Here is a 20,313-nt window from a genome sequence, read left to right on the forward strand (position 1 = left end):
TTGCTTGCTCTGTGATCTTGGGCAAGTGCCTAAACTTCTCTGGGCCTTGGTTTCCTCTTCAGTCAATCAGTGGTATTTATTGAGCACTTACTGTATGCAGAGCACTGTACTAAACACTTGGGAGTTTGAAGATACAAGGAACTTACAGTCTCTGTAAAATAAGGTTAAAGATACCTCTTCTTCTTCCCCACATAGACTGTGAGACCCATATGGGACAGGGGCTGAATCTCATCTGTTATTTTGTATCTTAACTCGGAGTTTTCTTAGTATAGTGCTTGGCACATAGTAAGCGCTAAACAAATATTATTTTTTTTATGTGAATTAATTCTGCCTAAGGACACAAGAGGTGGACCTTTCACCTAGAGAATTCTGGGTTCTCTGATCAATCTTACCTTAACTTCTCTCAAGTTCATGCACTCGTCCCAAGAATAGAATTTCCTTTTCATCCTGAAATGACAAAGGGAAAGTTTAGTTCCCACTAGAATTAGTCGGAAGAACTCTGACTTCCCCATTATTCCGCTTCACAAGTAAGCTCTCTGTTCGGTCAATTCTACCACATGCTTGGGTCCCGTTATTTCCAAAATTCTTGGGCCCCTGATGCTATGAGGGACCCAGCATTCCCTGTTGCTGAACATTCATGGACAATTTCAATTTAATTTCAATTCGATGAGAAGCAGCGTGGCTCAGTAAAAAGAGCCCGGGCTTGGAGTCAGAAGTCGTGGGTTCTAATCCCAGCTCCGCCACTCGTCAGTTGTGTGACTTTGGGCAAGTCACTCAACTTCTCTGTGCCTGAGTTACCTCATCTGTAAAATGGGGATTAAGACTGTGAGCCCCACGTGGAACAACCTGATTACCTTGTATGCCCCTCTAGCACTTAGAACAGTGCTTAGCACACAGTAAGCGCTTAACAAATACCATTCTTATTATTACTAATTCAATTCAATCGTATTTATTGAGCACTTATTGTGTGCAGAGCACTGTACTAAGCACTTGGGAGAGTACAATATAACAATAAACAGACACATTCCCTGCCCATGATGAGCTTACAGTCTAGAGGACAATAATTCACCCGCCAGGATTATTTCCATAGGGATGGGCCCAGCAACCTCCTTCTCCTACACCCCCATGCAGGAGCTGCCTTCTAATGCATGCCTGGCAGCATGCTCCTTCACTAAGAATTGATCTCCCCCTCACTGCATCCACACACCCAGACCCATACACACTGACGTATCACATAGGCACATAAGGCAGTAGGGTTTTCAATGCTGTGTTGCTCAACTGGGCAAATGCCCACTCTGCCCTGGGGAGATGGGAGAGGGGCTGGCATGAACAAGGTATTGCCCAACTCCCCCCCCCCATCTAGCTGGGCTTCATTTTATCCCTGCTACCTAGCTGGGTAGTGGCTAATTTGGGGTGGGATATGGGTGGAAGAGGCTGCGGATGGAGGGCTCCTGCATGATCTCCTCCTTGTCCAGGGAAAGAAATAAAACATGTCTGACACCCCTATGCTTGGCACAGTTGTACTCCCACCTTGAACTTATTCTAACTGTATACATTTATTTATTCCTCCTCTAGCACCCATATATCAATGGCATTTATAAATCAATCAATGGCATTTATCCATCTCAGAGCACTGATCTAAGCGCTTAGGTGAATACAACACAACAGAGTTGACAGACATGTTTCCTGCCCACAAGGAACTTAAGAGTTTAGAAGGGGAGACAGACAATAAAATAAATTACAGTTATGTACTTAAGTGCTGTGGGACTGAGAGTTTAGAGCCTCAATTTATTTTTTTCTAACAGAGTTGCAAATAAAAATAATAATAATAATAACTGTGCTATTTGTTATGCACTTACCTTGTGCCAAGCACCATTCTAAGCAACAGGGTAATCAGATAATCAAGGTAATCAGGTTGGACATGGTCTCTGTTCCACATGGGGCTCACAGTCTTAATCTTTTTACATGCCTTCCCCGTTTGAGTTTAAACTCCCCGTGGGCAAGGAATGTGTCAATTCATTATGCTGTACTTCTTAAGCATCTAGTACAGTGTACCACACTAAGTGTATGCTCAAAAAATGCTGTGACTAATCCTACTTGAAATTGTGAATCATCTGTTCTGGAGCCATGCTTGGAATTATGAAGCACGGCCTCCCTTTCCGGACCTTCTGTGTGACTTTGGTAAGTCACTTAACTTCTCTGTGCCTCAGTTACCTCATCTGTAAAATGGGGATTACGACTGTGAGCCCCAAGTGGGGCAACCTGATCACCTTGTATCCCCCACCAGCGCTTAGAACAGTGCTTCACATATAGTAAGCGCTTAACAAATGCCATCATTATAATAATTTAAAAATGGAAAATGAAACCTGACATTTTAAAAATGATTTCCAGAAGAGTACTGGTATTATCTTCATTTTTCAAACAAAGCATAACAAACCCGTGTTTCAAAATGAAACAATGAAACATGTACAGTACCTTTTGATAGCCACCAACTCTCCAGATTCATTGCTCTTCCCCATAAGTACACTCCCATAGGTGCCATCTCCCAATTGCATCATAGTTGTATAGCGGTTCATTTTGGAAATTTCTTTGTTTCTTTTTCTTTTATTCTCAAAAAGTGGTTAGATTAATGACTGGTTTGTCATCATTCAAGGGACAGTCTTCTTCCCCAAAATTATAGCCTTGAGATCCAGGAATAAAGACCCCAGCAAGGAAACAATGCTGCTGTTCTCATGTTCATCCTTCAAAAACAATGCAAAGCAGCAACAAGATGAGTTTTCATTACAGATTTCTACGTAAAAATAAATCTCTATGACCTTTCATAAAATCTACTGCTAGTCTGGAGTACATCTGAATAATAAATGAAGTGGAAGCTATTTATATGAACAAAGAGCTACATATATTTCCGTAGAATTTTTCTTTGTTCTAGAATTTCTATTCCTAATTTTCTTTATTAGGGTAATTGTTAGGGTCTACCAATTTTACTTGTAAAAGATAAAGAATAAATTGAAACCCACTGTTAAAATCCCCACTTGTGTGAGGTGAAATTAAGTCAAATCTAAGATAGATAGTTTCATCAAGAATCATAAAAATAATAAACAACCTAAGAGGTTGAAACTACATTTCGATCAGTACTTTCTCTCCCTTTTGTAACATACCCCATAAGACCTTGAAAAAAGACACTATATCTTGGGTGGCAAAAATTACTTGAGATTTCAGCTAGAGTTTCCTAACATTTCCTAAGTACCAGTTGCCTAAATAATTATTATGTAACCATCACTAAGAAATAGTCTTGTTGACATAACTAGTGTGGCCATTTGTTTGATTTTTACAACGAGAGAATGTCAAATTAGTTTTCGGACAAGTGGAAGGTCTCCAGAGCAACAAACCTTCTCTAAAATTTTAAGACCTGGATTCCCCTATAGATGCTGCACTCATGTCCTCGAACAGTTCCAACTGCATCACTTTCAGACCACAGGCAGCATAGAGTGGCAAGGCAGGATAGTAATAATAATATGGTATTAAATGCTTCCTAGGTGCCAAGCATTGTACTAAGCACTGGGGTAGATTCAAGACAATCAGGTTGGGCACAGTCCCTGTCCCAAATGGGGCTCACAGTCGAAGAAGGAGAAGTGAAGATTTAATTCCCATTTTACAGGTGAGGCGACTGAGGTACAGAGAAGCTAAGAGACTTGCTCAGTGTCAGACAGTGGGCAAGGGGCAGAGCTGGGATTAAAACCCAGGTCCCCGGACTCCCAGGATCACAAACAAAAAAGTCCCAGGACCAAGTCCAACCCTTAGCATGGAAATTCTGCTTTCCTTAATACAGGTTAGCTGCTAAATAGTGAGATAGAAAAGGATAATAAAAAATATAAGGGGCAGAGGAAACATTTTAAGGGTAAGGTAAAACAGCCTCCAACATCTCAAGGGAAAACTGGCAAACACCTGTAGCAGATGGATCAGCAGGGCAATCAAGAAAGGAGGGGCTCTTTTTCAGAGGAAGCTTGGAAGACAAAGTGATGAGAAGAAAAAGAGGGCCAGTGAATTTTTGAAGCCAGAAAACCAATCACTATTTGCCCAACATAGCTGGATATTTTTCAGCCTTATGGTTTACCATCAAATCTCCGTAGATGGTAAGGACTTTTCCATGACTCCTCCACTCTTTCATCCCCATATTCAGGCTGTCACTAAATCCTACCAATTTCTTCTCCACAACATTTTCAGGATCCACCCTTTCCTCTCTGTTAGAGTGGCATCACATTGCTCCAGGCCCTTGGCATATCCCAGCTTGACTACTACCAGACTCCTCACTGGTCTCCCTCCCTTCACCCCTTCTCTCTCCAGTCCAGACTTCACGTTTCTGCTTGGCTCATCTTTCTAAAATGTCATTTTGCGCACCTCTCCCCTTTCCTCAAAAAAGCCTCTGATGATGACCCATTCCTCTCAACATTAGTAGAAATCTTTGAACATGGGATTAAATGTGCTCAATCAGATTTCTCCTCCCTACCTAGCCACTTTGCTTCCCTCTATATTTCAGAGCACAATCTTTGTTCCTCTCTAGATAACGTACTCACTTTGCCTCACTGCTTCCTCACCCACCATCATCTTCTCCCACAATCCCTTCCAGCCCTGGAACTCCCTCCTGCTTTACGTTCATAAGGCCACAGTTTTCCCCATCTTAAAAGCCCTTCTGAAATCACATCTACCCCAGGAGGTCTCCTGCGATTAAATTCTAATCTTCCAGATTACATCCTCCTGCCAACTACCACTTCAGGACTTCTGCACCACCCAAGAGTATTCACAACCTCCCATAGCACTTATGTGCATATACTGCATACCCTATTAAAGCTCTAACTTATATATATGTTCCTTTGTATGGCTATCTGTAATTTATTTAATGTGTATCTTCCCCACCAGAATGCAAACTTCCTCTTTGTCAGGGATCATGTCTAGTGCATCTATTGTAAAAAAAATAATAGTACTTGTTAAGCACTTACTATGTGCCAAGCACTGTTCTAAGCACTGGAGTAGATACAAGTTAATCAGGTTGGACACAGTCCCTGTCCCATACCCTCCCAAGCACTTAAATACAGTGCTCTGTATACAGCAGGCATTCAATCAATGCTACTGGTTGTTTGATTGATACTTGGAAGGATTGTCTAGTGAGAGTCAAGAGTCCTGGATTCTAGTTTCAGCTCTGAGGAAATTACGGAACCCCTCTGGGTCTCAGTTACCTCGTCTGTAAAATGGGAATAATAATAATGCTTATTTCTCCCTAAATCCCAGGGATAATAATAGTAGTAATACTAATTATGGCATTTGTTAAGCGCTGACTATGCGCCAAGCACTATTGTGAGGATTTTATTAACAAGGAGCTTGTCAAGACTTTCAATCTCTGTGCTATAGAAGAATTGAGTATTATTATATAAACTGAACTCCCCCCAAAATGAAAAAAAAATTAAAGTGCTTCTAATGCATGCAAAGGATAATCTTTTCCAAACTTAACAATTTTCTGGCTGTCAAAGGCATTCCAGAAAGAACCTAGAAATAGCGGGTATAAAATTTCAGATGACATCTCTAGAAAAGAACTACATTCAACAGACATGCGAAATCCCTAACCATTCATTCATTCATATTTATTGAGTGCTTACTGTGTGCAGAGCACTGTACTAAGCGCTTGGGAAGTTCCAAAGACTCCTTAATCATTTAAAAAATAGTTTAACTGTTTTCTATATTGCTCTTTAACCAATACTAATCAGGAACCTATCAAAATTGAACATTTTCCCCAAAACTTCATTCACTCATAACTGAATTCCTCTTGGATTCAATAGTTCTTTATGCCTGTGCTTGGTGTTGCAAATATCAAACATAAAAACACAAGAAGGGTGGGCCTTTTTGTGTGTACAATGTGACCAGAATTGAGGTCCCACATTGGCCTTTTCAGTCAAACATACACCCATAAGTGAATTTCACCATCAGTGGTGTCTTCTTCAAATAAAAAGTATAACTGTATATATTTATATTTTCATCAATATGAATGTCAAATTCCTTCCTTTGTACCCTGCACCTCTCTCCCGTTTGGTGGCAATATTTTTTCTCCAGTCAGTTTTGGATTGCTTATTTAACAAACACTGATTTCTCATTTAACTTGCCTCCAGTGGACCTAAAATTAACCTGACTTTCTATTTTGCTTACGTTCTTGATTGTGAATTAGCGTCAGCATTGATGTCAGTCAGTGAGCTGTGGGAATATAGAACTGTATAAGTGATTAGTACAAGTTTAAAGCAACAGAGCACCACCTAATATCAGTTCTATATGCACAGTAACCATGGTTGACTATTTCATTAGAATAGCTATAGGGATAAGGATTTTTCAAAAAATTTAAGAATGTGAAGGAAGTGAAACAAAGATATTATGTCCAATTAGTACCTTAATTATTATTATTATTATGGTATTTGTTAAGCGCTATGTGCCAAGCACTGTCCTTAATTGTTGAACACGGTCTCATTAAATCCTCTAAAGCAATGAAGTTTATGATAAACTCCCAATTTATTCCCAATTTACTAATTTACTAGTAATTAATCTATTCCTAGAAATTTACTAAGCTCACTAGTAATTTACCAATTGTACTAGTAATAAGTAAATTTCTAATTTTCTCCTAATCTCCTCTCCTAATTTTTCCTAATGAAAGGTCTGGACACTCTGATTTCCCTAGTTCTGCTTCTGGATGATTGACAACTGATTTTATCATAACTATACCATAATGAAGGACAGTTCAGCAATTCCTTATGAAGTTCTGGAATTCATGGGGCATGCAGTATCTTCAAGAAATTTTAGAAATTTCAAGATTTTCTTCTCCATCTCTAAACACTACCATTATTTTCCTGTTGAAAGAATTGCTAGACAGATTTTAACAACTTTCCCCAAACTATAAAACAAGTTATTGTCAAGATTAATGCCTGCCAAACTTTCCCATAAGAGGTTTTCAGGGTTTGCTGCTTCAGGTTTTATCTCGCTGTCTCTGACCTATTTCTTTTTTTTTTTTTTGTATTATAAGATCTCAAGGTTGCTACTCCATTAAATGCATTATTGAATGAGTGATCTGGCTAAGTAAATGAGGAGAATGAAATTTAGGTCAAAGGAGACTCTTAGCTTAAGGGATAGTAGCCTGCTTTTCAAATTACTTGGGGGCTTCAGTGACAGCACTCTAGAAAGAGCATACAGATAAATGACAACTATTCATTTTGAGCCAAGGTGCACAGACATGTGTCGTTTTATAGCCGACAATCACCTGGTGATTTAAAAAACAACAAAATATTAAGCAAATTTTGGTTTAACCCCCCCCCCCCCCAAAAAAAAACAACACCCCAAGGAATGGAGGATATACGCAGATCCCAGGGAGTCATAAATTCCCCAGTCCCAAAATTAAAAGCAAACACTCAATCAATCACTGCATTTAAGCTGTTTGGGGCATTCAGTGGGTGACACTCATTATTAGTGGGGACCAAATTGCATATTCTTCCACACAATCTTTCACCTCTAACAGCCTCATGAAGTTGAAGCCCAAAGACACAAATGCTGTAAATATATTTATAGCCAAAGATACTAGTTCTGTATTTTTAATGACTAAAGGGAACCTTATCCTATGTCTTCTTAATAATGTCTTGAAATCCCAAGGCTAATATCCTATAATGTACAGCTGCTAATAATTGCACAACATAAAAAAAGTTTTGCAACTGATGTGCATGTAATACTTGATCTAACCAAAGGTCTCACTGGCTTGATTTATGTTTAAATCATATCTGACAAGCATTAACTCATTTTAGATTTCACTGTATGTGGAAATTAAAATTTACTCTGACCTTTGTATTTGCCACCCCCTCCCCCCACCCCTATAATACCTTATGCATTTCTATAATGGTTTTTCCCATGAATCTCAAAAACCACAGATGACTATTTAATCTTTACATGTAGGATATTAACCTAATTAAAGCTTACATGGGTTACTCTCAGGTTTAACGTTATTCTTCGTATATGTTGCTTTTTCTGGTGAGCACAGAGAAGAGGCTATGTAAAAGATGACTATTTAATCCTTTTATCTGGGTATTAGCATAAGCTGGATCATTTCATTCCCATTTGACAAATGGCGAAATTAAACCACAGAAAAGTTATGACTAATTTTAGTCCAGGGTCTTCTCTAGATTCACAGATTTAGTAGGGTTTCATGTTTGCTTTAAAGAACTCCACATTCCTTTCCCCCCACATAGTTAACAAGGCATTTTCCCCCCACTTCCCTCTGCACTTACCAGAAAAAGCAATGCAAACAAAGAAAAAATGAGTGAACATGATAATTACCCAATTTAAACCTTAATTAGGACACGCAGTTTGCCCAGAAAATTTGCTTAAATAAAAAAATAAGCTATCCCTATCGCTGCTGCAGAGATGTAAAATTTTAGACTTTACCACAACAAAAAGAAAATGAGGCATATTTCAATGATCCATAATGCGATGCTTGAAGTCTCATCTTTTACTAGGGAAATATTTTTCTAAGTAGTATAAGGTCATGTAAATTACCCATATTTCACATCTCATATGCCTATTGTTTGACTATGCGCCGCATTGAACTCAATCGGAGCACTTCTCAGTCACAAATGTACGCAGAATGAATATGTTAACACCTCTGATATTTCCCTTACCGGTAGTCAAACAAAGTTCAGATTTACTGATTCCTTTGTTTATACGGGACCTTCTGATAGTCCATTCCTTTCCGTCTTCCTTCCTTTTCTAATTTATTTCAGCGGTGTCTTTGGGATTGCCCAGAGGAAAATCATATGGTAATCAGAGATTTGTACTCTGAGCACTTTACTGTTAATACTGTCTATACACAGGATTAGGGAGAGATTACACCGGAGGGCAAATAGAAGGTAAAAGGCTTTGAAAGGTCTAATCATTCAGGTTTCAACCAGACACTTCATTGTATATTTCATCTTGTTTTCATTTAAAGAGGGCTTACTGTTTTGCAATTAAAAAAAGTAACAAGTTAAAAAAGAAAGGGTACCGAAAGCAAACGATAAGAATAAGTGGGGCATGCTTGAAAATATTTTCAGAAAAATAATTACTGATTTTTTTAGGAAAGCAAGATGACACTTGAAATGGAAAGTAACCGGTTTTTTTTTTCCGTGCAATTGGAACATTGCCTGATCTGCGTTGACTGCCAGGAAGCATAAAGGTAAGATGAAAGTATAAAGTAGTAACAGTCACATCCCCAGCGTCAATCTCTGCTGAATCACATCACATCTCAGGCTCCTGTCATTTCTAATGAGGAAGTTCCTCGCCACCTTGAGCTCTCAGGATTCAGCGAGGTCCATCAACGTACCTCGCTTGGACCGGAGCCGATGAGATTAAGGTGCCTCCCTTGGCTCAAAGGCGGGGAGGGTCCCTTCTTCTCCTCCTCCTCCTCCTCCTCCTCCTCCTCCTCCTCCTCCTCTTCCTCCTCCTCCTCCTCCCCGCACCCCAGATTGGGTCCCCCAGCCTCTGGGACCTTTTCCTACCTGCCCCCCTCCAGGCGAGTCCGGAGAGGGAGAAGACCAAGAGGAGGCATTTGGTTGCTACGGCAACCGCAGGCCGAACACACAGGACCTGAGCGCTCCCCCCTCCCTCCCAGGACCCACCAATGGCAGAGCGCGTCTCTTTAGGAGCGTTAGCCACCAGCCAATCGCAGGAAGGATTTCAAAACCCGGACGAAACCGCGGCATCTCTCGGAGGGCTCAAGGCGAGGACGGGGAGCTGCGGCGCATGCGCTCTTGCAGAGAGGGGCGGCTCTCTTGGTACCCGACCTGACACCACCGTTCCGTTTTTAATACTACTACTACTACTACTACTACTACTACTACTACTACTACTACTACTACACTACTACTACTACTACTAGTATTTGTTCATCATCATCATCAATCGTATTTACTGAGCGCTTACTGTGTGCAGAGCACTGTACTAAGCGCTTGGGAAGTACAAATTGGCAACATATAGAGACAGCCCCTACCCAACTGTGGGCTCACAGTCTAAAAGTTAAGTGCTTACTGTGTGCCAAGCACTGTTCTCAGCTCTGGGGAGGATACGAGGTGATCAGGTTATCCCACGTGGGGCTCAAAGTCTTCACCCCCACTTTACAGATGAGGGAACTGAGGCCCAGAGAAGTGAAGTGACTTGCCCAAAGTCACACAGCTGACAAGTGGTAGAGCTGGGATTAGAACCCATGACCTCTGACTCCCAAGCCCGGGCTTTTCCCACTGAGCCACAATGCTTCTCATCTTTTTTCCATCATCTTCGCTGCACACCACACCCGCCCCCCCCAATTTCTCTCAATGCAGAGAGGGCAGAGATAATAATAATAATAATAATGGCATTTATTAAGCGCTTACTATGTGCAAAGCACTGTTCTAAGCACTGGGGCGGTTACAAGGTGATTGGGTTGTCCCACGGGGGGCTCACAGTCTTAATCCCCATTTTACAGATGAGGGAACTGAGGCGTAGAGAAGTTAAGTGACTTGCCCAAATTCACCCAGCTGACAGTTGGCAGAGCCGGGATTCGAACCCATGACCTCTGACTCCAAAGCCCAGGCTCTTTCCACTGAGCCACGCTGCTTCTCCGGATCCCCTCCCCTGGAGCCCAGTGCTTCGTGCAACGTGTGAGTATGAGTGCGTGTGACTATGAATTTGGGATAGGGGCACCCTAAATTTCCTAGTGCTCCTTTCATTCAATCGTATTTATTGAGCGCTCTCTGTGTGCAGAGCACTGTAATAATAATAATAATGAAGATGGAATTTGTTAAGCGATTACTCTGTGCAAAGCACTGTTCTAAGCGCTGGGGGAATACGAGGTGATCAGGTTGGCCCACATGGGGCTCACAGTCTTCATCCCCATTTTACAGATGAGGGAACGGAGGCCCAGAGAAGTGAAGTGACTTACCCAAAGTCGCACAGCTGACAAGTGGCGGAGCCGGGATTAGAACCCACGACTTCTGACTCCCAAGCACGTGCTCTTTCCACTGAGCCACGCTGCTATGCTAAGCGCTCGGGAAAGGGCAGTACAGCAATAGAGACGATCCCTGCCCACAAGGAGCTCACAGACTAGAGCAGCAGGAGACAGACTTAAATACAACAGGCATCAAGACATCAAGTCTCTGGTACTAATGCTTGATGCTCTTGCAGTTTTTTAATCAGTCAATCAAAGAACATTTACTAATGATCCACTTTGGTACTCATCCCAGCCCCGCAGCACTTATGTAACCTTCTTATTCTTTGCCATTTTCCCTATCTGTAACTTATTTTAATGTCTGTCCCCCCCATCTAGACTGTAAGATCATTGCAAGTGAGGATTGTGTTTACCCACTTTATTGCATTGTACTCTCCCAAACTCTTGGTACAGTGCTCTGCCCACAGTAAGCACTCAGTAAATACCATTAATTGATCGATCCAGTGACTCTTATTTCTGGTGCGACGACAAAAAATACTAGTAAAAAATTTAATAATCAGAAGAGACTAAGAAAAACAGCACTGCCTCTCTGCCCTGTCACTTTTAAATTTGAGGAAAACTTCCACAGATTTAGATATTTTGACCGAAAACATAAATAAAAGCTACACAAATTTCCTTTTCAGAGAGCTGTGACACGTTAGCGATATACCGATAATGTATTTTAATTTTTCAAATTAGTCTAGTTTTAATAAAATGCTACTAATAATTTTATTTGTTAAGTTCATAGTACTGCCAAGCACAGAGCTAAGCGTTGGAGTATATACAATGTAATAGATCAGATTCAGGCCCTGTTCTATATGGGCTCATGGTCTAAAATAGCAGTATATAAGCATTAGGTAAGTATAGCTGTAGCCTCTCACGTGCATACGCATTTATGTGTATGTTACGTATATATTTCTGTAGATAGTATTGCTGATGGATGTTTGGTTCCTTGACAATGAAATTGATGTCTGCTTCACCGGAAATAAAGTCTTTGTGTCATCCTACCCCAGTTGCCACCTTTGGGAACATCACATCTGGAGAGACCAGAGTGGTGCTAGCCAGGCCCAATTATCATGGCTGTAGCCAGGAGAGGCACAACTGCAGCTGTGAAAACTGGCTTGGAAAAAACAATTACATGCAGGGAGTTGAAAGAGGCCTGAGGGGATGGAGGGAGCTGGAGTGTACACTGGAACTCTGGGGGAATGGCAAAACAATTTTAAAAGCGGAAGAAAGGGGAAGTTTTAAGAGCTTTGGGGATGGAGCTTAGTGCAGTGCTCTGCACACAGTAAGCGCTCAATAAATACGATTGAATGAATGGAGAGGATGAGGTTTGAGTGGGCTTACGTGATTATGGAGGACATGAGTTTGGGCCAGCCTACCAAATTGAAAGCGACCTTAAACTGAACCTGAACTGAGGTTATTGTAACACAGGAATTGAGCTGAAATATCAGTAATTACTCCAATATTTCAATACTCCAATATTGATATTTCAGCAATTACTCCAACTTCCAGTTTAGGCTAGTAGAAAACTGTTCATCCCCTAAGAAAATCAGCCAGAACCAGCAAGAAGCAGCATGACCAAGTGGAAAGAGAACAGGGTTGGGAGACAAAGGACCTGGGATCTAATCTCAGCTCTGGCACTTGACTGCTCTGTGACTGCGGGTAAGTCACTTACCTTCTCTGTGCCTCAATTACCTCATCTGTAAAGTGGGGATTAAGACTGTGAGCCTCATGGGGGACATGGACTTGTCCAACCTGATTATCTACTCCAGCACTTAGTACAGTGCCAGGGAACATGACTACCAACTCTGTTATATTGTACTCTCCCAAGCACTTAGTACAGTACTCCACACTTAGTAAGCACTCAATAAATCGATTAATTGAAACATAGTAAGCGCTTTAACAAACACCATTAAAAAATTCCATGTGAAATATATGTGACCTTAGGCTACTAGGTGACTTTGAACTCATTCTGGATGAAGTTGGAAAACACCAGTTTACTCTAGTCCTGTCATAAATATGTCCTGCTTGGAAGGAAGTAATGCATTAAGCTACCTGAATTCTGCTTGTGTCTGTCAACACCAAAGTGTGGATTTGATCTTTATCAGCATTTCTCCAAGTCCAACAACTTTGTTTATAGGTTTCATTCACTGACTTGGGAAAAAAAACTACAGTAATGTGATATTTCATCATGTCCATACCTGACATCAGAATTCAAGAAATGTTTGCTCCAAACTGGAATAATTTTAACACTCCCTCTGATTTTTCACCTACCTAGCAAGTATAGTAGCCATTCTTAATTTCAGCCTTTCAAGTTTTGTAAAAATGCTTTTCTTTAATTAGGAATGAGACATGATTGATTTCAAAACAAAGGTGGTAATTTCTGCAGAGTCCACAAAATTTATAGAGCTACTAAAAATAGTGAGTGATGGTAAATCAGTGCTCTACATACAGTAAGCACTTGATAAATACCATTAATTGTTTAATTGTTTATTCTCCAGCTAGAGAAGTTCTAAATGTTTTCATATTCAAATTTTAAAAAAGACAATTTCAGTTTGTTTATATTTAAAAACTTAATCTTCACTCTAGATTGGGTCTCCTTTAAGATAGAAGTCATTAATTACAAATTGTATATGGCCAGTACGTTTCTATATTTTGATGAAACATCAGACCAGCTCTGTAAACAGTTTGCACATACTTTTAATAAACACAAAAGGATTGACAAAAGTATGTCAAGAGGAATACATTGCTTATTTGGGAGATAATTTAATTCTATTCCTAAAAGGGCAGCTTGGAGGTGTCATACTCACCTTTCTTTAAAGATTATGAGGGAAGTGAGAGCTCTGTTGCTTTCAGAAACACATTTTTTTTTCAAGCGTTTTTGGTGTGCCTAGAGTTAAAACATTTTAGACTTTGAAGCATTTTTTTTTTGGATTCAGAGAACCAATTCTAAGTTGCTTCTGTTGGCTTCGAGGATGTCTAAATTGCAAAATAAGTATGTCCAGTAAATAGTGTGTGTGAAGAATGAGCATTTTGAAATGTTATTTGCCACAAAATCAGTCATATTTATTGAGCACTTACTGTGTGCAGAGCACTCTACTAAGTACTTGGGATCATATTTGTGATTTTTAGGCTTTGAAATAATGTAAGTATTTCTGCAGTACAGTAGATAATTCTGAAGAATTCATCGTACATTATAAATAAATAACTGGCTCTTACCTGACCGAACTAGATTGCTTGCTGGTTTCCCACAGTTAAAACAACTGATGTTTTCAGATAGGACTAAATTGATTGATTTGTTTGATTTCATTTCTGCCTTCAGCCTGCATGTTTTCATCATTGTCAAAGCCGATCCCATTCATCGAGTTGTATTTTTTGCATGGTGCTGTCGTGAGTTGGTACAAATCAAGTTAAAGCAACATAATCCTTATCCTCTAGGAGGGTCCAATTAATGGAGAAAAAGGATTTGATTTCAACTTTAAGAACTGAGGCGACAACCCAGTGGACACCCTGAGTGTGTTTCAGGGTTTAAATTGGATCTCCAATTTGATAGGGTTTTTTTAATGGACCTCAGGAGAAGGATTAGAAAGCATTGTAAATTGGCAAAGTGGAAGAGGGAATGCAGGACCTTTAAGACATGAGGCCTTTCTTAACTTTTTTCTGTCATTGAGTTTTGCCCATATTGTTTTAATCCCAAATAAAGGCTATTTTGGTGATTATGCCTTAGCAGAAATTTATTTTTAAGATCAAGAAAATGGTGTGAATGTGTGAAGTGTATAATAATAATAACAATAAAAAACAACCTAACTAGCAGATTGCTTATCAGCAGCGTGCACTGTACTCCTGACTGCATGATTATTATCAGAGATGATAGCTGACCCAGCAGCTTCATGCTTCTTGAAGAAGACTGGACTTTTCAACCTTGGATTCCCAAGACAGATAACAGTTCTCATAGAAAGATATCATTCCACATCCTCTACCGGTAAGGGGTTGAGGGTCCAGAGTGTCTGTCCACAGGATTTGGTTCAGAGCTTCAGAATTGCGGCGTGTCCAGGAAAAACAGAGAAAATTGAAATGTGTGAAAAAAATGAAATTTGGGGGACTTAATGATATTAACATCTGGGTTCGGCTGAAAAACAATCTACCCTTCAAATCTATGATAATCAATCGGTGGTATTTATTGAGTGCTTACTATGTGCAAAGCACTGTACTAAGCTGTAAGAGATGAGCTTAGTAAACTGTAAGCTCATCTGTAGACTATAAGCTCATTGTGAGCAGGGAATATGTTGTTATAGTGTACTCTCCCAGGCACTTAGTATAGTGCTCTGCACACAGTAAGTGCTCAATAAATATGATTGACTGGCTGACTGACTAAGCACTTGGGAAAGTACAGTACAACAGAATTAGCAGACATGTTCCCTGCCCATAATAAGCTTACAGGCTAGAGGGGGACACAGATTTTAACATGAATAAATAAGTAATCTGTAATATAATAGTAATAATGATTATGGTATTTGTTAAGTATTTTCTATGTGCCAAGTACTGTATTAAGCTCTGGGGTAGATACAAGAAAATCAGATTGGACACAGTCCCTGTCCCAAAGGGGCTCCCAGTCTCAATTTCCATTTTACAAATGAGACCCAAAGAAGTGAAGTGACTGGCCCAAGGTCACCCAGTGAACCTGGCAGAGTCGGGATTAGAACCCAGGTCTCTCCCTAACTCTACACTTATCTGCACAATATGCCAGGTTCTAATTTCCTCTGGGCCAGGTAGAGGACAAGGGCTAGGTCTAGGTCTGAGCAACAAAGTGCAGAAAAGCTGAACCTAAAACTTAAGCCACAGAAAAAGTACCAGCTATCATTTACTCATTCATTCAATTGTATTTATTAAGCACTTACTGTGTGCAGAGCACTGTACTAAGCACTTGGGAAAGTACAGTACAGTCAGTGGTAGGTTTTTGTTTGCTCACACTGAGCAGAGCACTGTACTCAGCACTTAACAGGGTACAATACAGCTGGGATACATGAACCCTCCTCCCAAGGAGCTGACAGTAAAATTGTGGGGGGGATAGACATTAAAATAAATTATAGGTAAGGGAAGCAACAGTGTATGTACGTAAGTGCGGGGGAGTGGGAGAGGAGAAGCTAAATATTAAGAGGATGGGACTGAGTGCATGGGAGAGGCAGTAAGAAGAGAAAATAGGGTGAGGGCGATGACAGCTTAGTTTGGGAAGGCCTCAAAGTTAAATGATAAAGTGCCAGTTAAGATAGTTTGGCATGACTCTTCTCTAGCACATGGAACAGGCATTATGGAAATCATTAAGACTAAGTTCTTAGTTTATGATCAGTTGTATTTCAGATTGTAAATGCCACAAGGGCAGGGATTGTATCTACTGTTATTGTATCTACTGTTACATCATACTTTTCCAGGTGCTTAGTCCAGTGCTCTGTACATCCTAAGTGCTCAGTAAATGCCACTGATGGATTGGTTATTATTTAGAGGCTGTTGTAAATCCAGGCCTGTGATAAATTCAGGCATGTGATAAAGTGGATTATCTGTGCCAGTGGAGAGTTGACTTCCCACTCCACTTCAGAAACACTCATGAGTAGGTTGTAGGCCCATAAGGGAAATTGAAAGCTCTCCAACCAGGTTGCAGAATTTAATAATTTCCAAATAAAATGCAGTTTTGTCATTTAAATTAACGTGGTTATGTAGCACCATTCAGGTACCCTCTCGAAATGCAATACGGCATTGTGGGCAGTCGATGTACAGCTGCAATTTTTGATTGATGATCCATTTCTTAACTTAAATACTTGGGCAGTGACCTTGAAATGATTTTTGTGACCTTGAAATGTGCCCTGCAGATGCAGGTAACTGATAGCTTTTGTTGTTCAGCCACTGCCACATACTCACTCCTCATTCAGCAAATGCTGAGTGTAACATTACACAGGCCCTGGCCCATTTTTCTGGTCATTGGACTTATTTCCCATGTCAGTTAACTAGGCATTTATTTCCCCCCCTCCCCCCTAATGGGGAAAGGAAAGAATAATAACCACAACTGCCAAATATTAGGTACTGTAGCCAAGAGCGCTAAGATGAGATTGTTTGAGGCAGCTGAATCGGAGAAAGAGAGGATGAAAAATACATGAGCGTATTTAATATTCCTAAGTTTTAGTGTGTCCTTGTGATTGTCTGACTGATGTCTATGGGACAGAGTCTAGTTGAGAGGCAAATTGGCCTAGTGGATGGAGCATGGGTTTAGGAGTCGGAAGGACCTGGGTTCTGATGCTGGTTCCACCACTTGTCTGCTGTGTGACCTTGGGCAAGTCACTTCACTTCTCTGGGCTTCAGTTACCTCATCTGTAAAATGGGGATTAAGACGGTGAGCCCTATGTAGGACAAGGACAGTGTCTGACCTGATTAACTTGTATCTACCCTAGCACTTAAACAGTGCTTGGCACATAGTAAGTGCTTAACAAACACCACAAATATTATTATTAGTTCTTGGAGAAATTGAGATGATGCAGACAGCATGGGGCTTGAGGTAGTTTGGGGGACCAGCAGAGTAGTGAAGAGTCCTTAGTGCACTGCACACAGTAAGCGCTTAATAAATAATGTTTGTGTGACCCTGCCTTCAGGAGACTGGATCTGTTTTTCTTTCCCAGTGTGTCTGTCACGCTCTCTCTCTCCCTGCTGTGGTTGACGTTGGATCAGATCCCTGTGCTTCTCCCCTGTGCTTAGTACAGATTTCTGCACTTTAGACTTTTCTACTCTTACTTTTTTGGTGGTCGCAGCTGTTAACCTTTCTTTTTGTTTTTCTTAATTTTCTGGCTCTTGCAAGGAAGTGGAAAAGACTACTCTGACACTTACAAAGCCACTCGACGTATCATTTGCAAAGGTGGTTTACGAAGGGGCTGAAGGCACAGTGTGTCTGCTGCTATGGGGTCTCGGAGATATGACATTCTGTGATCATGATCTGCACCCATTCATCTTACACAATGTGTAATGCTAGGCGTGGAGGGATAGGATAAGTGTGAGTGAATGGTTCAGTGCAAACCATCACGACTACTGCACAAACAAATCAAAGGCACGTCCTGTTTTGTTACTCTTTACCCTTCCTAACCAATGGGGTATCTAAGTGCAGCACAGTGTGAAGGCGTCAGAAGAGCTACACTGCTCTGTTTTCACGGACATGAAAAACGTTTTTTTCCAGAATAGTAAAGATACTCACACATCTGGGATGTGAAAGGGGAAAGCCCACCTGGAGGCAGGGAACGTGTGTACCAACTCTGTTATATTGTTATTTTGCACTCTCCCAAGCACTTAGTACAGTGCTCTGCACATAGTAAGTGCTCAATAAATACAACTGATTGATTGATTGAGTGATTGAGGCATAGGGTTGGACTAAGTGGTTGTTTTTCCCTTTGTGCCCCTTGATTCAAGTTGAATTGCAGCTAAGTCTTTATTTCTATTTTATTGCTCTGGCTTGTCAACCACCAGGAAGAATTTTTACAAAGCTTTAGAAAAGTGGTCCTTTTGAGGTAGGATAAACAACTTAGCTAGCAAAAGAACCCAGGTGGCTTATGACAACTCACAAAGAATTGTAATATAAATGACCGGGCTACCTCCGATCGGAATCCGTTTTAAATGGAGCTTTTAAAACTTTGCCATTGAAAGGCACTACGGTATTCCCTCTTAGATACAGAGGGTGGCCTTGTCAGGGAGATAGACAGGTGACATTTTCACTTAGTAGTGCCCTTCTGGGCAAAGTGAAATTAGTGTCACAGGTGGCTGGGGTTTGAGAGTCCTGCTCTCCAAGGAACCTATTCCAATCATCGAGGTTGGTGGAAGAAAGCCAAACGCTAACAAAATGCATGTGAGCAGCCCGCTCAATTCTTTGAGGAAATCCAGAAACCAAGCCCTGCTGCGATCATTATTGGGAAAGTGACCATTGATACAAGAATGGAAGAAGAACAGAAGCTTCTTCTGGGGATGGTGACTTTCCTAGCTAAATGCTTTTAAAACAAGTGGTGCAGAAAGGGAGAGTTTGGGCTTTCATGGGCTTTGCAGAGACCATTTTAGAAAGCAATGTTCACTTAGCAGGGATTCATCTATTCTTTGATGAAAACATTATTTTACCGATATTCACTTATAGAAGGATGAAAAGTCTCTCCATGACTGTATGTTTCTCTGTGAGTGTGTGTGTGTGTGTGTGTGTGTGTGTGTGTGTGTGGTAGTGGTGGTGGGGGTGTCCTATTACAACCGAACAATTGGAATTTTTTTTCACCAATATGTAGTGCATGTAGACAACTCTGGGGAATGGTAACTATATAACTTCTCAGACCACATTTTCTGGAAGAATTTAGGTCTAAAGGATCATGAGGCAGAACAAGCACAGAGAATGGTGTATTCTCTGAAGAACTAAAGCTCAGAATACCATTTTTTATTTGAACACTTCTATTCAGACATCAAAAATTTCAAAACCTGAGGGAAAGGTTTCCGCCTTTACACTAATAAAGAACTATGCCCCAGCCTACTAAAAGAAAGCCATACTAGGCAAACGATTTAAACTAGCTTCTCCTCATTCAAACAATGAAAAGAATAACTGAGGAGATAAAAGAGAGTCATAAAGGTGAAGTACACTGAGGAATCAGAATTATGGTCTTCTACCCTGACCATCAGCCAAAATCTATTCATTCAATCAATCAATCAATCAATCGTATTTATTGAGCACTTACTGTGTGCAGAGCACTGTACTAAGTGCTTGGGAAGTACAAGTTGGCAACATATAGAGACAGTCCCTACCCAACAGTGGGCTCGCGGTCTGAAAGTCAATCAGTCAATAGCATTTATTGAGCACCTACAGAATACAGAGTACTATATTAGCCACTTGGGAGCAGGACCAGCTTCGAAAATGCCTTTGCCCCATCCCTTTCTGGTTCAATATGACATCATTTTGTCACCCTGTATAAGTATACAACATAGCATAATGATGTTGTACACAAAATTTCGCATAAACTATTTTCACTACCGGCCTCTCCTCAACCAAACACCTTAGGTATCTTGATTCTAAGGCCCTGAATAACACCCCACTGATGGATCACTTCCATCCCACTGTCATCCTTGAGAAAGGCAGTAGTGCCACTACTCTTGACAGGATCTGTGTGGCTGCCCTCTTTGAGAAGGGTGGAGCAGTTGCTATCTTTATGGGGGTTACCTTACCACCCCTGCTGCCTGAGGTGGTTGCTTAACTCTCCCCATCTGAAGATGGCCCTGTTTGAGAAGTCCAGTGAAAG

The 20,313-nt window shown here is 40.7% G+C and overlaps 1 protein-coding gene across 1 annotated transcript in view; it reads right to left on the reverse strand.

The window, feature by feature from the left end:
• Positions 1 to 9,601, reverse strand: part of MAK (male germ cell associated kinase) — a 32,821-nt gene extending 23,220 nt beyond the window's left edge. The window contains exons 1-3 of the mRNA XM_038770776.1: positions 9,552 to 9,601; positions 2,476 to 2,741; positions 393 to 447 (exon numbers count right to left, since the gene is read on the reverse strand). Coding sequence (XP_038626704.1) covers positions 393 to 447; positions 2,476 to 2,576 — 156 coding nt within the window. The 5' untranslated portion in view covers positions 2,577 to 2,741; positions 9,552 to 9,601. The remainder of the gene's footprint in view (positions 1 to 392; positions 448 to 2,475; positions 2,742 to 9,551) is intronic.
• Between the last annotated feature and the right edge of the window lie 10,712 nt (positions 9,602 to 20,313).

Source organism: Tachyglossus aculeatus, chromosome X2, assembly GCF_015852505.1.
Source record: "Tachyglossus aculeatus isolate mTacAcu1 chromosome X2, mTacAcu1.pri, whole genome shotgun sequence".
Lineage (NCBI taxonomy): Eukaryota > Metazoa > Chordata > Mammalia > Monotremata > Tachyglossidae > Tachyglossus > Tachyglossus aculeatus.